At 38.6% G+C, this 20930-nt stretch overlaps 1 protein-coding gene across 1 annotated transcript; it reads left to right on the forward strand.

Annotated features, from left to right (window-relative positions):
* Positions 1–19199: 19199 nt before the first annotated feature.
* On the forward strand, positions 19200–20567 carry LOC149256125 (nuclear transport factor 2-like). Its single transcript, XM_089455238.1, has one exon. It carries the CDS (start codon positions 19200–19202, stop codon positions 20565–20567), a length of 1368 nt encoding a protein of 455 aa, XP_089311364.1.
* The last annotated feature ends 363 nt before the right edge of the window (positions 20568–20930 follow it).

Below are 20930 nucleotides of genomic sequence, written 5' to 3' on the forward strand. Positions count from 1 at the left end.
GCAGCTGAGTACGCGTCCTCAATCCTCTGAATGTTGTTAGCCTCAGTTCTCGGCCTGTTCCGATGTCTCGTTGCTGCTCAGAAAGTCCAGAACCATTGTCACGTTCTCTAGAAGCCGTGCACGACATTGCGGGGAAGCTTGGACTGTTCACATCGAGGGTGGCAATTCTTAGTGAGGTAGGCATGAACATAACTTTCCCATGCACATAATTCAAAAGGTGGTGAATTTGAAGTGTTGAGAGTGTGAATCAAGTCTATTTATGAATTCAAAAGTCATTTTCTTATTTCTCCATGAAATTGTTGTCGTAGTCTGCATGCGAGATTTTCTCCAGGGTGTTGAATTAAAATTGAGCCACTGTAAAGGCTCACTAGTGGGAAATTGTGAATTTTATATGACTTTTTGCATAACAGAGACATAGCTCTGTGCTCTCTGTAGAAAAACCCCGAAGCTCTCCTTTTGTACACGAGCAGGCAAGTTCAGAACAACAAAAGCAAGTTTTTACCATGCCGGGAGGGTTCATTAGAAAAGAACCTTCGGACTCCAAGAAATTACGGGAAACCCCTGAGGTGGTGGACTTGTTTTCCCGTGCACACTAGATGTCATTCTGTGACAAGCTTCAAGGTCACGATGACGAAATTACAGAAGAATTCCTAAGGTCCCTGAAGCCGAAGTCAAAGACATTGTCCGTTGTCAACTTCAGAGGATTGACCCTTAGGCTCACCCCACAGTTCATTAGTAGAGTAACTGATCTACCGATGGGGGTACCCTGGGATAAGGAAGAGAGGAAATTGGGTCAGAAAGCTAAAAAAGAGTTCTTCTTGCCAGAGGAACAATTTTCAGAGGACAAGAACGGAGTTCGAAGAACTAGCCTACAGTCGTTCTGGAGTGAAGTCAGCCTCCAAATTATAAAGTATATTATGTGTGAGGGGCGATTTAGCATCGTGTATGGCTATCACTTCTAGTTTCTCACAGAACTCAGGCACCAAATGGACCTACCCTCAGAGCAGAAGTTTAGCATTCCTTACTTCCTCCTGCAGTACATGATTGAGTGTGCCACCAAACTGAGAGAGGGGACGCCAGTCTAGCTAGCCCATCATGGGCTTATCAAGCTCCTTGTGGAAGATGCACTCCACACTTACACCGCCCCTCTCTCCTGGGAAACTTTTCAGAATCCGTCTAAGGGTGATGACATCCAAATTTTGGCCGAGGACCTCACTTCCTCCAACAACGAGGAGAAGGAGCGCACTGAGGCAGAGAAGAAAGTTGAAGGACAAGAAACCCCAGGAAAAACACCAAAGAAAGAATAGAAGAGAACACAAGAAAAAAGCCAAGCTGCCAAAACAGGGGGTGGTAAAATTACACCAACACCCAGGGAGAGAAAAGACTACAGAGCAGGGTAGAAAGGACTGAGAAATTCCAAGCTAGCGAGGGCACCCCTAAGGCAGCCTCAGCCAAGCTAAAGGAAAAAGCACCCTCCGCCAGGCAGGCTAAAACGGTGCCATCCGCTTCTACAAAAAACCAAAAGGCTATTTCTACCGGAAGCCAGAAACCAGCCACTACAGGACTTTCTATAGGAAGTCTGGAATAAGTAAAGCAGAAGGAGAAATTGGCCGAAATTCTAGCTAGGGAGGCAGCAGTCGTGCTGGCCACCCTAGCTACCTCTCCCAAGCCAAAGGAAAAATGAAAGAGGGATACTCCTCTGTATTTCAAATCGAGAAGAAGTGTAAGAATTAAAACCGGCAGACCACAACCTCCATCCAACGACCCAATTACCATTGAAGACACCCCTACCTCGCCAAAGGAGAAGTCCCCCTCCAAAGAATCAGTCACTTATGAGCGGGCGAGCATGAAGACATCTACCTAGAGGGAGAGAATGGAAAGATTGGCTTCAAAAACCTCTCTACAGGATGCTGAAGCTGTTCTACAGGAAACATTGGCCAGGCTCAAGGAGACCGAAAGAATGGAAGGGGAGTCAGCCAAATCACCACAAAAGGAGGAAGAGGTAGAGCACATTATGGAACCTAGCCCCTAGCCCAGCTTGGGCTCTTATTATAACTTTTTGGAGGCCGGAAATATCATTCCACAGAAATTCACAGTGCCGCTTTTCTTTGCACTAGAGGAAGAAAGAGTGAGGACCCACACATGGATGGGAATAGCCAAGTCTAAAGGAGTAGCAGACATAGGTCCCTTGGAGGAACAACTCAAGGAGGCAAGAAGAGAATTGGATATGGAAAAACATGTGGGAAACTGCCAGCGAGTATTTCTACAGGAAGAAAATGAGCAGCTCAAACGACAGCTACAGCTACAGGGACAGAGGAAATAAGAGGACACAGCAGCCAAGGACACCACAGCAGAACCCCAAGAAAAAGAAGGAGTGCAAGCTGATCTTGAGGAACTAAATCGGCAACTACAGGAAAGGGAATTGCAGGCAGGCATACAGATACAATCTCTAAAACAATAGATGCAAGAAAAGGAGGCACAACTAGCCTACATGGCCAGTTGGGCAATGGACGCTCTGCAATGTAGGTAGCCGGCCAAATCCTATGGCCTATACCTAAGAGATCAGTGGCTGCAATTCCAAATTAACACATTGGCACAGAGGGGTATATCCCAAATCCAAAACCCCCAACAATTCATGGATTTATGTAACAGCAGTTCATTAGAATACAAGGCCAAGCTATCAGAGTTCTACCTGCATAATTTGGTCCTTCCAAATGTAACATCATGGGACCCCAACATAGCAGTAGGGGATATGCAGCTGATGGAAATGACCTCATGGTTAAACCACGAAGAAAAGAGAGCAAAAGAGGTCAGAAATGTCATTAACCGAGAACTACATGAACCACTGTTGATTAGAGCAGAGCCAGGGGACCCCACAGCATTGATATCAGCCCACCAACACCTAGCAACCAACTCTCAGGCTTTATTAGAGTACACGGATCAGCAGGCTTAGGCCATAGCACACTTCGAGGATATGGAGCGATGATTAGGGGACAATTTTGTTCATGCTTTCACCCGTAGGTGGAACACATTGTCCCACAGCCTCAAAATCAGGGAACATCACACTCCTACTAAAATGAGGGAGGCCTTGGCACGAGTGCCTCCCTACAATAAGTCTATGCAGAACATCCAGGCCAGCTGGATCGGCCTCAAGCTAAGTCCACCTTTGCTTTTGGCATTTTTAGAAGGAAGCACAGAAGAAGAAGAGAATAAGCAGTGGGAAGAGGTGGGAAGGAAGGTCAGATTCCATGACAGTGAGGAGGATACTACTTCAGAAGCCTGGGATGTGAGGGTGGCGATTAAAGCAATGAAAGACGAGGAGTTGGACTAGTTGCTCAGAGGATGAGCAACCCTTTTAGCAGGGGGGTGATGATGAGCCCCAAATTTGGTAACTTGTTGGGCTCATTTGGCCTAATTATCCTTGTTCAATCCTTCATTTTTCATATATTATGCATTTTTTTTTAGTATGTTTATGTCATTTATACGAATAAGGGTAGTCACTCTTCCAAGTGCAGCCAAGTGCCATAGATTTAGGAGGCCAGCTAGGGCCCTCATGGTGTATAAATGTTAAAGCCTCAGGCTTCGTGAGGGACTTTTTTGGAAACCATTGCATATTTTGCACTATAGTGCTGCTATATTTACTTTGTTCTCTTGTAGCCATTGTGGCATAACTCTTGACTTATGACTATTTTTTTGATAATGAGAAGTAGTCTTATTTTATATCAACTCTGAGTTTCCTATAGGAGCCATAGCTCTCAGGGTCGGGCCCAACCTGAGAGGCTAGGGCCTCCTTCTTTGTACAGTTACCTTTCCTTTATGCATCATTGTTCTTATTTTATGCATTTGAAACGTATTTCTGTTGGGAAGATTTAGGTGTGTTGGTTAAATAGGTCACTGTTTATGAATAGAATTGGTTCAGATGTTTAAAATGGATTGGTAGGATAATAACGGGAAGAAGCTCCAAAAAACGGGTCAACCACACTCACTGTTTCGCCTCATCCTTATTGGATCAGGGGCTGGAACTGAAGAAACAGTGCTGCCCCAACAAAAACACTAGTTTGCTTGACCATGAAATCCTTAGTGTACTGTTTTCATTTGCAGAAGTTAATTATGGGTTTATATCTCTGAATTGTTCTCTGCATGATTGATGTACATGGTTTTCTTTCCCAATAACACTGTTGTTCATTCGTTTTATTGACAGTTAGAGTAGATTAGCTAGGACTTTGAATATTTGTAAGACGTTGTTGATTCGGTTAAATGTACATTGTGTAGGGAATCTCGACCATTCCCTCATCCACCTAAGCCTCATCAGAGCCAGTTGTTCCATCTCCTAGCTAGGTTCCTCGTCTCACATCTATCCTCTTGCCCATGTAACCCTACCTCTTTATGCAATCATTGTTTCAGCCTCCTTTGAGCCAATTTAGCCCTCCACACCTTCTTGCCACTCCATCCCCCAGTCCCTGGGCCACTACCAGACCCCTCTCCTACCTCCATATCCATCAATGCATCTCCCCTGACTCACCCATCCACCAAAATCCAATTTTTAAACATCCTGTAGAAATTTCTGAACATCCTGTAGAAAATCCTGAACTTCCTGTAGAACCCTTGCAAACTTCCTGTAGAAGCTCACAAATGAGGTTTCTTGAGAGACAAACTTTGTGAAACTCTCTGGAAGGGTGTTAGGGACTCCTTAGACCCTCTCTGAACCTTCCCAACCTCTTCCAAGCATTTCTCCTCCTTGATTCACCCCTGCACAGTAAAAAGCGAGTCAAAAGCACATGCATGATAATTCTAATAACTTATTCAAAAATACAAAAAGATATTTTCTTCAGGTAGAGGTAGTCTAGGCACATGTATTTTACCGTCATAGAATTAATGGCATTCCTTCCAGTAGTTTGCATTCTCTCCTTTGCAGCAGTAGGGCTAGCTGGTAGAATTAGGGTTTGCTAGGGTTTGCATTACTTTTTGGCTTTCAGTTCTTTCCGCAAGTAGATTAGCTTCCTTTGAGTTAGCTTTCACCCATCAGTTAAAAAGCTTCTTGTAGGAGCTCATAGAAGTTGGCTTAAGGCCCTAGCATGCTCTAAAAAAATCCACATTAAAACCATCCGGACCTAGTGCTCTTCCATTCTGCATTTCTTTGAGGACATCATTTACCTCCTTTTGAGAGACTGGCCTATTTAGATTGAAATTGTCCTCTTTGGATACCATCTTTGGTATGTTTCTCATTACCTCACTGATGGACTATTCTCTATCTGAATTATTTTCCTGAGTAATGCTTCGGAAGTGCTGAACTATCATAGCTTCAATATTCTCATGGGAGGTGAGAATATTCCCTTCTTCTTTCTTAATTGAAGATATTCTATTGTGCATCCTATGCGCCATGGTGGACCTATGAAAGAATTTAGTGTTACGCTCCCCTTCCTTTAGCCATTGAATCCTAGACTTTTGTCTCCAAAAAATTTCCTCTTGTTTACACAAATTATCCTATTCTTGATGATATTTATCGTCTTGGTTAATTTTCACTTTATCAAATCCATCCTTGATCAGAGCTTGGTTGAGAACCTTCATTTTGTTTTCAACTAATTTTTTCTCCACAAAAATATTTCCAAAATCATTTTTGTTCCAATCCTTTAGTCTGGGTTTGATATGCTTTTATGTTTTATGAATAAGAAACATTCTTGTTCCCTGAATCTGTAAATCTTCTAACTACCATTCTTTAATATTATTGAAGAAATCTGGGTGCGAGAGCTAGATATTTTCAAATCTGAAAGGCCTATTTCTGAGAATGCCCATACCTTTGATCTCCAGTTGAATCGGCTAGTGATCTAAGCCTCCAAAGGGGAGAAATTCCGCTATTACTTCCTTTTTTGTTAGCATCAGATCCTCTGAGATCATGAATTTGTCTAACTATGAGGCTACCTAAGACTCTCCTCCTCTTTTATTATTCCAAGTAAAGAGGCTAGTATTCATTTTAGTATCTACAAGGTTCATATTGTCTATAAAGGTTTGAAACTCTAAAGAGTCTTTACTTAGAATTTTGATTCCTCCTTTTTTCTCCGAAAGAGATTTGATCATGTTGAAATCCCCTCCCATGATCCAAGGCATTCCTGCATGTCTGTCCCTGAGATCCACCACTGAGTCTAGAAACTTGAGTTTGTCATCTATTCTTTGAGGGCCATAAACATTTGTGACCAGATAGGTGTACATGTCTCCTAGAGGTTGAATAATGATTGATAAATAGTTCGTGGTAGCCTCAGCATCTATTATGCTAATTTTTTTAGGGTTCCAAAGAGTGAGAATTCCCCCTGCTGTATCCTCTACTTTAACTTCTAGAAACTCAAATCTACTAAGCCATTTACTATGGATTTGTCTTAATTTTTGAATAGAATATTTCGTTTCTTGGATAAAGATTATGTCTGGCATTTCTTGTTTCATCCTATTACTAATAATTCTTTGCTTTCTCTTACTCCCTAGACCTCTGATATTTCAATATGTAAACTTCATAATGAAAGATTTGTAAAGGAGTAGTTAGCTAGATATTTCATCTTACTTGAATCTATCATTAGCTTGCCACACTCCATCAAAGAGTTCATTCTGCTTTTTCCTGCCTCTTTTCTTACCTGGGTCCATAGAAGTAGGGTCCTCCTTCAAATACTTTGTCCTTGTCTTCAATATTCGTGAACACCACAGTGAAGAATCCCTTTGACCCAAGATGAAGGTCAATGCTCCCTTTATGTTTCCAGTGATATTTGATCCATGTCTGTAATGCTTTTTCAGTGGGCCATAGTCCCATGAACTTACAGATAATAGCATATGTCTGCATGTGATCCCTGTGCACCTGCAGAGTAGGGTCGTTTAAAATAACTCTCGGAGTGATCTCAACTTTGGGTTTGTAGGGTCCCTTTTGTTTCTTGTCTTTAGTTCCCTATTTTTTGTCTTCTACCTCCTTGTCCTTTGTGTCGTTGATTTCCTTAGTATTGGATCCTACTCTCTCCTCTTCCGTATTTCTTTTTCCTTCCACCGAAGTACCTCTAGCATTATCTATAGGTTTCTTACTAATGTTATGATGACTGTCGATTGGGGAAGTGGTAAAGGACCAAAAGTGTCTCTACAATTCCACAAATTGTGAGTCATCGACTGGATAGATGGGAATGTTGCACCTACTAAAGCAAGAAGTACAGGTACCATGGGAACCGCAATAGGTGTCGATGGATTTGTGAGCGGAGTGTTAAAGTGAGGAAGAAATCCTTCCATGAAGAAATCCTCTGGAAAACTTGAATTGTCTGTTTTCCACACAGATCTCGTGTGAGATTTTGAAGATAGATTCCTTGAAGATGAGGAATCCAAGTCAATGGAACTCGGAAGATCTTCCACAATGAGTGGAGAAAGCCCTAACAATCTTCTGGAGTGACGATGAGGGTCGGATGTAGCCACGGTGACCGTTAATTTTATCAAATAAATTTATCATGATATTCTTTAAAGTCTCAAAAATGATAGCACTCAAGTACCTAAAAATATAAAAAGTACACTAAATATATCAATCAACAAAGAGAGGGAAAGTACCTCATCTGATAAGCACCGATCACTGGAGATGAAACCCAGTATCTCAATGAATAACAGTGAAGTATGGCCAAATGTACAGTTACGGTTACACTAGAGCTTCGCCCGAACCTCAGATTGAGGGGCCAAGTACTCTCGTGAAGACGAGCACCCTCCCAAAAACTAAAGATAGAGTAGATCCGTCCACGTTAGGTACCAGGACAGCCCGTCCGAGTCACCTTGTCTAAGTACCTAGAAGTTTGGCCACTAGAGATACCTCAAATCATAGACCTAACCATGGGGGACATAGTTGTAGATAGCATGCTCTGTGGGCAGGAAACCTGAGTCCCTCACTCAGTTCTGATATCCCCAAAGGGACCCCCAGTACATAAAATGCCCAAAGGATTTGTAAGAGAAGGCGGGCTACCTTCAATTATAGTCCGATGTTGTCTCGTATTTCACTCCGTTTTTAGTGGAGCGGCCCTGGTAATATGAGTGCAGAAGGAATTTTTTTCTTGTTAACAACACTAGTTTTGGTTTTCAACCTTGGGCAGTTCCCTTACATGCTTATCCCAAGATCTTAGCCTAGCTAATGTTGGTTTGCTCAAAAGAGTAAATGATTGATTTTAATGTTACTTTTATGTGTACTTGATTATTTGTCTTCATTAGGGGTGTTGACGTAGGAAATATGGTTAGACTGTTGACTCAATAAATCATGCAAAACAATGCTCTAATTTTTTTCAATTTTTATGCAAACAAGCTTTATTCTACATATTCATCTTTTCACTTATTCATAGTTTCGTCTCTGCATCTATAGCCTTTCAACACTTGCATAACCAAAAGATTCTTTTCCAATATTTCCTAACAACTACTGAAAACCAAAATGAAGCAGCTTACAACTATTTTGACAGAAGGATGAATACAGATTGTCAGTCTTTCTTTCAAAAAAAGATGTATTTAAGAGAGAAAAACCAAAACTTTTTCCTAAAAATAAATTTCTAGGACACCAAATTTTCTGACATAATACAGTTACAGATCTTATTTCAACCCATGAGAAGATTTTCCATCCCTTTTGGTCAACAGAAACTACTGGAAATCATGGAAATGGAAGACTAACGCTCTATTTTAGTGGAAACAAAGAGTTAGTTGGTCCACTAACGCTCCCTATACATAGGCACAGTGCTTTATAAAGCTCTGTGTAGCCTAGTAACCTGTGTTAGTGTGGGAAATTGCTCAAACAGAGGGCTTTCAAGATTAGATTTTGTGGTGAATGAAAACTAGTAGGATGTAGCAAGATACTTGGTGGATCAGAAAAGGATTTGAAGAAGTAGGGAGCTCTTAGAAGGAAGTGAAGAACCGAGAAGAGTTTGGGTAAACCAGGAACTAGATGTATAGTTCCCAGTGAAGTTTCCAATTCTGCTATGGGGTAAAATGCATGGTGTATCAAGGAGAAAATCTACCCTCAAAGGTATTCTTGGGACCTTTGACAGACTGTAAGATTACCTGCAACAGCTATCAAGTTATACACATGTTTCTCTATGAAACATAAATTGTCAAGGTATGGAAAGAAGATCACCTTTAGTTCCTTCTAGATCCGTTTGGAGATCTCTATGCGGCAAAAAGAACTCCTTCAAAGTCGGCTCCAAGACAATTCCTGCACAAAGGACAAGGCAAACCAATCACAACATACGCTCTTGAAAAGTAATGTAAGAATGTACAATAAACATATATTAGTGTATAACTTAACTACTCATCTAAACAAGTGTTGAAATGAACAATTCAACGGACAATAATACTGACACTATGGAGTAGGAACACAACTGCAGTTCTATATTAAATAATGGAAGAGTGATTACAACCATCCGTTGTATCAGTCTTCCCTTGACCCTTCTTCTTCTCTCTCTCTCTCTTCTAGCTCACTTCTTCAGATTTGAGTCGATGCTCAATAGCTTATTAGGCTATCCTTTCAAATGCTCTGACCCCTTTCACAATGGCGCTCTCACTGGTTATGTAGCAATTGCGTTAGGGCTGCCAAGCTCATCCTACAGTTCATTAGGGAAAAAGCAATGAACCTTCCTCTTATTCTAGCTCTTTCCCTTTTGCCTTCCTTTTCAGATTGGAATTTCCCCAAATAGTTTGATTTTTGGGACTTTCCCTACTTTTCTTGAGAAAATTTAGGGATAAATATCTAGATATTTTTCAGCAGATTCATTGGCTTGACCCACTAAACATCTCTTAGTTTTACTAATGCTGCCCCTGGTCTAACAACTTTAGTTAGCAGGGTGACTAACGCTCCCTTATGCTTGGTAACAAGCATTATAAAGGAGGTTAGCAATGCAAAACCAGCGTTAGTGTGGATTCAAGGCCTACAATTGTGGTCTTTTCTTTAGTCATGCTGTCTTTCACCTCTGAGTTTATGAGGAGTTCATTTTGTTGTATAACAATGGCCCCTTATCCTCTACCACTTTTTCAAGGCCAAGGCTGACGACACTTGCCATGACTTCATGAAAACTTCAGAAATTATAAATAACATTAAGACAATATTACTAATGCAAATATTTAATCAATGACTTGACTGGATCCCTACTACCGATGACAGACATTTCATCAAACATGTGACAAAAATACATTCTACATGTCATAAAAACATATCTAAGCATAGGGATCACATACTTATCCAGGATTCTTAAAGAAGAATTTTTTCCTTATCAAAATAGTTGCATTATCATCTATTAGGTCATATATTCATTATACATTCATTGGAAAATCAAAACACGATGAGAGCCATACATCAAATCTGTCACAAAATATAGTCATAACCATCATATAACCAATATAAATAAAATGCATATAACAAACATACAAGCCACATTTACATGTGAAATATCAAAGACAAGAAGCTATTATTAATGAAAGGAAGAGCCAGCCAGGTATGGGACTTCCATGAACCACCTAAACATATAATGGTGGAAACAAATCTTTCTTTTAGCCAATCACCTCCATGCCATATTCCAAGTAGGAATGTGGGAATCAAAACCAAACCAAGCCAGGTTTGCTGAGGCTTTGTCGCAATCCCCATCAGACCACTAGGCCCTAGACAAGCATGGATGCCACCTGATTTCTCCACCTACACCATGAGGAATTCTTCCTATCCACTAGTATTTAGGCTTTACTCTATATCCCACCATACAATAGTCGAGGATTCCTAGGCCTAATCATGACTCCATCCTCTAGGATTTACCTTATATCCCGTCATTCACGAGTCAAGGATTTATAGGCCTCATCAAGAGAATAAACATATATGCTTTATTGTATATCCCATCATACAACACTCGATGATTCCTCGGCCCTCCAAGGCACACAAAAATTTGGCTTCCACAATCACAGTTTGGTTGAGGGATTCATATGCATTGTGTTCTTTCTTTCAGAGACCACCTCACTCAGTTTTGAGACCTGATGGTAATCTAGATCAACAAAATAGAATACAACCCATCACATCATGGTTATCCAGAAATGGAAAGGTAGGGTTGATGAATACTCTCACACCTGGAAAGACCCATGCCAATGACAAAAAGAGAACAAAATAAAAAATGCATACCCAAAAATAGCAAGGAAATCACACATGAAAATCGATACCCACAAATAATCTTGATGTAGCTACGAGATTTTGCTCTTCCTTGCTTGATCTTTTACTTCTTGGACCTTCCTTTGCTTTCTCCATCCAATGCTAGAGTGCTACAAGAATGTTTTAAGTTTCCAAGAGTGCGAGAGAGAGAAGAGAGAGAGATCTCCAAAACTAAGCTAACAAAAGGTACCAAGTCGTCCTTAGAAGATTTTTTATTAATGAGGCCTCTATTTTTTTCAATTTTCCATTATTTTCCTTCATTTTCCTCCTCACATGAAACTTGTGACATTTCACCTTCATTTTCTCATAAATTCCATTGTTTTCATAAATAAAATGCAAATTAATGCCTCATGCCATTCTAGCCTTTGTCATTTCCTTTTCCAATTTTCTTAGCCATAATAAACCAAATGAATACCCGCACTTGGATGTTTTTCCCAACATTCAGCTTGGAATATGTGTCCCATGACCTTGGGTATTATTTTTTCCTTTATTAACTTTATTACATGGAATTTTTTACTATGTTTGTTGCAACTGACTCACATCAATGTTTGCCATCAACCTCTCGAGATCATGTTGGTGATAAAAATTCAACTACTAATAGCAAGGCCCATGGGAAAAAGGGTAAAGTCAAGTTTCCCTATAGGTTATGTGAAGCCAATCATCCTATTCACCTTTTTCCTTATATGAATGAATCCTCAAAAGTTTCGGAAAACCTTACTATATCCTAATTTTCCCCTAATCCTCCACTAGATGATGAAATGATTGATCACAATTCAAATCCAATAAATTCCACTCTCTCTAAACATGAATTACATGAGTCCGTTATCTACCAACCATTGGTTGAGGTAATGGTTGACTCAATTCCAACATTAGTTGATCGTACCTTTCCTGTAGGGAGTGAAGTGCATATCTCTTAGGTTCTTTCATTTCTTCGTATTCTAATGAGATGGGGGGGAAAGCCTCCCGTTTCAATGGAAGAGGGAGACAATCCTTCTGTTCCCACAGTACAGGAGGGAAATTCTCCCGTTACCACAACATACCGGAAAAATTATCCTAGTCCCATAACACAAGGGAGCAGTTCTCCAATTCCCCTCACACCCCCTCCTAGTAGTATTGTCCATTCCTGTGATTGGAGTCGATTGGAAAGATATCATCTTCCTCCTTATGTGATCTTCTAGATTATAGTATAGAATTATAATATGTCTGTACCTCGGAGAGTCATAGATGAATGGGTGTCTTTTAATATTTTGTCCTCAACTACTTGGCAAGCTTCCGGTTCTCACATCTTGTGCCTGTTGCCCATAATCTTTTGAATTTTAATAGAGGAACGAGTCAAATGTTTGGGATCCTTCTTCATTTTCCTATTACCTTGGGAGGAAATATTGTCTATATTAATGGGAAGGTAGTCCAAGTCTCTTTGGATTTTATTTTACTCCTTGGGCATGACTATTTTTATGGCGTGGGAGCTCTTCTCTCTTCACTCTTTCATGTGAAGAATTTCCCACATGAAGGAAGGATCGTGATCATTGACTAACTTTTGTTTGTTAGTCCTAATTTGACTCCTAATAAAATAGCATCACTAAATGTTCCTTATATGCAAGTGGTATCTTCCCCACCACAGATTAATTTTGTGGCAACCTGTTCCATGGCGGCATCTACTGATAATCTAGTAAGTGATGTAGTGCATCATGTATTGGGAGAATTGGAGCCTCATCTTTCCATTGGATCCTTTGATAGCTTCCAGAACATTATTCTCTCATATGATTAGAACCTCTTGGAAACTTTGAGCTTTTGATGGTCATGATTAGGTCCCTGGAACAAAGTTTTTTTTCTTGTGTCAAGCTCGTTAAAAAATGAAACAACCTCTTGCGACAAAGTTCTTTTCTTATGTCAAGCTTTTTGAAAGCTGAGACAATGTTTCATGAGCATAGTTTTTTTCTGATTTCAAGATCGCTAAAAAATGAAACAAATCCCCTTCTAATCTAAACCTTTGATTAGATATTGTGAATTATGAGTTGAGTCTCTCACTTGATCTCGTAAATGAACCTTATTTCCATCCACCTATTAGTAAACGATAGTCTACTTAGGCGAATTAAATGAAGCTTCAAGGGAATATGCCTAGAATTTAGTCATTATATTGGGGGCATGCAAACCTATTTCAAGAATAGTTTTTCTCTCTTTCAAACTTGTGTAAAAAATGAAACCACTCTCAAACATAATTTTTCTCATGTTTCAAGCTTGTCAAAAAATGAAACCAATTTCAACCATAGTTCCCCATGTTTCAAGCGTGTGTAAAAAATGAAACCATTCTCATCCTATTCTTGTGATTTCCATTTTTATCAGCCTGTTTCTACCATACGAACCTTGGTTTTCTCTTTCCATTGTCACAATATCCTTGGCGAATCATATAACTTCACTTGTTTTTCTTACCCTTTCCTAAGGAACCGCTATGATGAGTGGTCTTATGAGCCAACCACTTGACCTCTACATGTTTTAAGAAGTTCCATCATGACGAGAACCAATATTTACCCTTTTATACCACTCACTACTAGAAATGGATTTCTCTTTCACCTCTTTTCAGAATCCTAAATGTGAAAATATTGTTGAGCACTTGTATTTTCAAAATCATTAAAGTAAATGAAAATACATCTACTCATTATAAGTTTAACCCTTTTCTAGATTGACATAAACTATTTACCAAAAATGAATACCTTAGTCGAACATGGCTAATAGGTCCTCGTGATTATTGTTTGCTACCTTTTCGGAATGAAGAGACTATTTAGGAAAAGGAGCCTTTGGAGTTTTCCTTTTTAAACTCTCTAAACATGAAAAGGACTCGAGTTAGAACTTTGTTGGACTCATAAAAAACTTAAACATCGATGTAAGTGTCAAACATGATGAGGCCTAACCACTCCTTCTCACAGTTCATTATGCATACTTACAAGGATTCATCCAAATGATGAACTTACACATGAAGCATATGTTATCCTACTCAAGCTTATTAAAAATAAAGAGTTACCGACAAAAAATGGCGGGGAAATTGGAAAACATATTAATAAATGTGTTAATGATAGCGAGCTGATCTTGAACATGAAACTCTTCCACTTCATCTTCGTCGTCGTTGAGTTGGGAAATATGCTTGTCTTTTGGTGCATCATACCTTTTCAAAGCCTATTTTTTTGGTTTTGGGTCAATGATTCCAACTTAATTCAGTGTCACTAATGTGTTCAAGAGAAGTCATTCAATTGATATCTACTACGATACGTTTAAGCCTACCTTCATGTTTGTCGTTCCTAAACCAATTTCATATTAAAATCGTTCTGTCTCAAATCATGATACCAGTTTCATGTCATTTATGGGGGATGCATCAAGGCCATCATGCATCAAAGCCATCAATGGAAATTTTCCTCACTCCCGATGAAAGGTTTTCGTCAATGGCCTTCAATCGAATTTTTTTGTGTGGTGCTCAACTTCAAGTCATTCATTCACGCCATGCAGATTGTACTATTGTACGTTGACAGCCATTGACACCAACAATGGTTTCTATCACATTTGTTAACAACTGACATCATTGGAGAGTAATCATATGGTGTCTACCATGTTTGACTCCAACTCCTTTATTCACATGGTTAGACTCACACATTATATGATCCAGTGAATGAGATAGAAGACCCAAGATCTAGGTCCATCCATCTAGGATGTGATTTTAGGATTAATATAGGATCGTAATGTATGTTGGCGATGATCATACGAATAGTCCTCAAATCATTGATCCACCCTTTTTCATCATCGGACATGACTTCTTGATCATTATACATGTAATGTTAGCTTATGTGTTGAATATGGGTATGCTTCCCTCAACAACTATATCATGATGAAAATATATTGTAACAAATGATGATTCAAGGAGATGTTCTTAATTCAAACTTTTCACAAGGTAAAGCACTTTAGTCATCACTTGTCATTTCTAACTTTGCACTTCAGGGTCAATCTTTTATAGGCCATTTTGTCACATCTAAATAGGCCTACCAACTAGATCAATCAACATCCATGAACACCTTGTCATCATACCTACACAAAGTTGTATGCATGACTCTCCAAAATCCCTATGTTTCTGAGTTTGACTACCTTATTTTAGTGCTTTTAAGTCCCAACGGACCCTGGCCCTTTAGGGAACTATGTTGAGTAGCACGTTTCTCCCTTCTTCGCCTTCTCTCATCAACAATAGGTTGTTCCTTATTTGGGGTGTGTTGATTCTAGAAATTCAAGAAAAATAAAAAAAATCCTGAAGCTTCCTCTTCTAGAAGATTCTAGGATTTGTTACAACCATTTACCTTGGATATGAAATTTAAATCCTATCTGATATGAATATTTAACCTCTTACCTCTTGAGCTCATCGTCCCCTTCTAAGTGGATCTGAAGCATCGATTGGTAAATGGATAATAATTTCTAAACTACCACAGTCTCCTATAAATATATAGCCATGTGCAACATGAGGGTTGGAATTTAGAGACTAATCATACCCTCATATTGTTTCTTTGATGATAAGAGATTTATCATTTCCATGCATAAGGATGACCTTGAGGTGTGCATTGTGACAAGGAAGGATAAGTCAACTTGGGGAGATCTCTACAAGATCAGTTTCCACTTTTGGTTGTAAACTCTCTCCCTTTCATATTAATACAAAGAGTATATTGTTTTCCCATATGTGTTATGTTATGTTTACATTCATATATTTCAATGCTATGTTGATCCATTGAATAGAGTTATTGGATAATGGTACATAGATGTCATAGATATTTGGTTTGTGTTGAGTGTTTGTGCAAGATCAAATTATAGGGATGAGAGCTATGACTCGAGCTTATAGACTGAGAGGAGAATGAAGCTTGTTGGGGATCCCATTAAGCATATTTCCATTCTCCAATTTCTCTAATGGTGACATTATATTATTTTCTTTCTGTTGTTCTAGAGTAGGCCACTAGTTGTAGGGAGGATACTTTTGTCTGCAGCCATAGGTTTCATATAACAATATCCATTCTCATTTTTTCTCCATTGATTTTATTACAATGAAATCACCACATATTAACCATAGATCGTACTAGAATGGGTCCAAGATTTTTTAAATTTTGAAGAAAGTTATTTTTTTTCAGAGTCAAGTGAGGACCATAGACATTGGTTATATATCCAATTTCATCTAAGCCAATTAAATAGAAAGAGGGCAAGATAATATGAGGAGTAGGTGTATAATTATTAGTTTCTAAGGTTTCCAAATCATAACAAGTCCCCATGTGTGACTACTAGCATCCATTGCTAGTGTTTGAACACCTTTCCAACTCTAGAATGCAATTTCACTTACCTTTTCACTAAAACATTTAGTATCACGGGCGAAGTATCATCACACGAATATATAAATAGATATGTTCCTTAAGAAGAATTTATTCTATGATATATTTTGGGGCCTCTAATGTTCAAATATATTATATTCATGGAATTTTGGTTTGGGTATAAGGAAATTCCTTTCTCATCAACATGGACCATCCTTAATTAGCCAACATTTCTCCAACTTGTCTGATCAAGTCCTTGTTGTAGTAATGCTATACTTTTTTTACCATCTTTACTAGCTTACAAGGATCTTTAAATGTGTGATGTTAAATGCTTAGATAAGGATTCAAATACTTGGATTCATGTTGAGTATTAACTTTTCGTTTGTTTTCCTTGAGATAATCTTTGTGAAGGATATGAATATGATGATATAGAATAGTTTATGGATACTTCCCAATTCCAATACTCTGCTAGTTCTAATAGGATTTATTCACATAGATCCATGTCCTTTGAAGTGACATGTGTCTTATCTTCTTCAATTATTATTTTTGCCATATATTTTGGAAAGGATTCTACTAATATTCTAGTTGAGTCTTCAACTTGTACTTTTCTAAAATTAATAATGCATTTGGGTTACTTCTCCATTTTGGAGGATTCATGATCATCATGTTTTGTTGAGATAGCCTCTTGGGAGGTTAGAAACTCAAACTTATTTTTATATACAGGTTTTTGTCATGAACTCACTTCCCCTTAGGACCACATATACACTTTTCTTTATGTGGCTTTTTCAAAGGGTTCTTGGTTTATATTAGTGGAGTAATCCACATGAATTCCTTTGAGATAAGAGGGAAATCCTTGAACATGTGTCCAATTGCATGGCACCATTGACATCAAAATAGGACATGCCCACAGTTTAATGATGACTCTAGATATTTTCTTGATAATAAATGTATATTAAAGCTAATATATGCTATGATATAATCATATAGATACATATAGTGAAATAGGATGTGTTATCATCCTCTTTTTGTAGACTTAAAAAAATTAACTAAGTTGGCAAAGGAATTACTGATTCCATGGAGAGTTTCTTATTCGTAGTATTCCTTTAGGAGAGAAATAATTTAGAGATGAACCAAAATAACTAAAAAAAAGGTTTCTTCTTTGGGTTGTATTTCTCCTTCTATAATCTCATGAAAATCCTCGCATTATTGAAGAAGTAAGGATCTTGCTATAAAATTTATGTTCTACTCTCCATACTAGCAATTTTTTTTGTACATAAGCCTTTGTCTCCTAACTCCAAGTTTACTTTTTCCTTTAGGATTCCATTTATTTTGGATCCACTAGATCAATTCTTTTCCAAAAATCCACATCCCTATAAACTTGTAGATCAAAGCATGATCTTGCATATATTAAATGTATTCTACTATCTTGCTATATTGAAGTTCATATTCTGAATCTTGCATTTCACTAGATTTTGATTCTACCAATATGCACCCAACAATAGCTTCTTTAAGTGGCCTCTCTCTTTTCTTATCCATAAATTGTCCTGGATATACTTAAAATCCCAAATCTACACTATGAAGGTTTATTTCTCTTTTCATTTATGGATTTGTAAATTACTATTTAGTTATCTACCCATGCACATTATAATTATGTAGAAAATAGACAACAATTAAATAAGAAATCAGAGTACATTATTTGAGAAAAGATATAACCTCGAGAGAAAACCCAACTCGAAGGTGAGGTTTCTCTCCTCTCTTTATTTGAATAAAGAATGTTTGCAAGCATAATGAAGTAAGACATGTGTCTCATGGATGCTATATTGAAAAAATCCTCTCTATGTGCCAGTGCTCCTTAGTTTGTTTGTGAAACAAAATGCATAAAAAAAATGGAACACCTTTTCCTCCTAGTGGCAAGTTACAACACAACATGATAATTAGTGGTTAGGTGAGACTACCTCAACTCTTCCACTGAGGTTAAAATACACAATATTCTGGAGCCCTTGTTGTGATGATCATGTGGGTAACCCCTTTTCCATGAATAATTTAGAATGATGTGGCATCCTTGGAATTATGGTGGTGAAAACACTAAGGTCAACTTTCAAGTGACATAACATTTTCAAACTATGATTGAGGCAATGACTACTCCATTCAAAGGTTCTAAATGTGCACAATATGAAAGAGAGGTATTGTCTAATGCTGAAAAAAATTACCCATCAATTAAAAACTACTAAAAAACAATACAAGAATTTAGTCTAAGTGGAAGTTAACCACTCTCATCATCATGGTAAACCTTTTAAAAACTTTTTACACCACTATCATCATCGTTAAACCTTTTAAAAACTTTTTACAACCAACACTCTTGCACGTAAATTTTTTAGCTACAAAACTCTTACACGTATACATATTTTTGTACTTTATTTAAAACATAAATATTCTTTAAAGAACATTTATTATGAAACCCTCCAAATCCAATTGATGTCGAACGTGACGATTGACGAGTTTGAAATTTTTTGTCGGCCATACCGATTTCAAATATTAATATATATCAACACCAACCTGACGTTGATGGCAAGAAGTAGCAAAGACAAATTAGCGCAAGGAAGCTTTGACAAAGAGGTGGGTTTGATTGGCCACAGTTTCTGTTACTCGAAGCGAACTCGGAGCGAATTCAATCTTCTTCGGTGAACTCCAAACAGTTTCTTGTCAGGGAAATGGCCATCCAACAAGCTGCCATACCTAAGGTTCCTGATGTACAGCAGATTGGGACTGCCTTTGTGAACCACTATTACAATGTTCTTGTTCGGTCACCTGAATCGCTGTACAAATTTTATCAGAATTGCAGCATAGTTGGTCGCCCGGACCCCAGTGGACAAATGATATCGGTGACTACTGTGGGGGGTATCAATCAGCTGGTAACCTCCCCAGACTACAGTGCGTTAGAGGTCGAGATCAAGACAACCGATTCACAGTTGTCTTATAACAAAGGATTACATGTTTTGGTTACTGGATCAATTACCTTTAAAAACAGTGGAACGCGAACATTCACTCAATCCTTTTCCCTCGCTCCTCAGGAAAGGGGGTACTTTGTATTGAATGACGTTGTAAGGTATTTAGGTGAAGCACCACAACGACAAGAGCAAAATGTTTCGGAAGATGCTGCCAAAGCATATGATGTCTCAGGCCCAGTTGTCAAACCTGAAGAAGTAGGTCAAAGCGATGTGAGTGAGCCATCCACAACAGCGCTGGAGGAACCTGCTAATGTTGCTGAGGAGGTACATAAAAATGACGTGCAGCAGAAGGAAGTCACAGAAGACTCAGGTGGCCAAAAGGGATCAGAAATTGAACAAGCTCAAAATGGAGAACTGCCTCCTTCTCAAGAAACTCCAGCAGAGGTCCAAGCAAGTCAAACGACCTATGCTTCAATTCTTAAACAAAATGCAGCACCACCCGTTGTTGCAGTTAAGAAATCGTCTCTCGTGACGGGAAGGGATGTACGAAATTCAGCTCAACGTCCAGCAACTACTTCCATTTCCACTGCACCAAGTTCCAATCATGTCATTAGGACTGTTAAAAGCACTGCAGAAGAAAGTGGGTTCTCTATTTTTATCAACAAGTTGCCTGTGAATGTTACAGCTTCCCAACTTGGGGAGGAGTTTAAGAAGTTTGGGGCAATTAAGCCTTCTGGGATTAGCGTTAAGAGTAGCAAAGGGAGTCAATACTGTTTTGGTTTTGTTGATTTTGAAGAAACAGCTTCAGTCCAACGTGCAATTGATGCATCCCCTATTCTAATTGGTGGCCGTCAAGTCTTTATCAGGGAGAAACGCCCTCCTGGGGAGGGTTTAACAAATGATGGAGAAAGAGGACGTGGTGGCTATTCCTATCGCGTTCAAGGAAATGGACCAAATTATTTCGTAAACAACAGAGCTGGACGAGGTTCCTTTCCTGGACGTGGTAATGGTGGCTTTTCTGGTGCAAACCAAGATGGATACCAAAGAGATAACATTCAAATCAGAAATGGTGGAAGAGGCAGTCAGCGAGGTTCTACGATGAACAACAACGTCAGCAATCCTAGAATTTGATAGGTTACCGTAGGGTGTCCCCCAAACACTTGATGATGACTTGAAGTGTTCTTGCAATGTTTCTATAGAATTCACCACCTTAAAATTGTTTGTTAGTTTGATAGAAATGACATTTCAATCATTTCAAGTTTCTTCAAATATCTTATATATTTCTAAAGTGGAACACATGAAGTATTAAAATTATTTTGATATCATTTTTAATTCCAATCGATGGATCAATTTGAAATAAATAAAGTATACATGGTAGTAATACATTATAGATTTGTGACTCTAATTTAATAATTGGATGTAGCATACCTTATATGTGTGTGATCCCAATTATACATGATATTCATGCTCATGTGACACTCAGCATAGGTTATC

This window comes from Pinus tabuliformis, chromosome 7 (genome assembly GCF_031772625.1).
Source record: "Pinus tabuliformis cultivar Carrire ecotype Pingquan chromosome 7, CPIR1, whole genome shotgun sequence".
Taxonomy (NCBI): Eukaryota; Viridiplantae; Streptophyta; class Pinopsida; order Pinales; family Pinaceae; genus Pinus; species Pinus tabuliformis.

Excerpts from the sequence above, each read along its gene's own strand:
- LOC149256125 (XM_089455238.1), top strand. The coding sequence starts at position 19,200 with ATGGCCATCCAACAAGCTGCCATACCTAAGGTTCCTGATGTACAGCAG.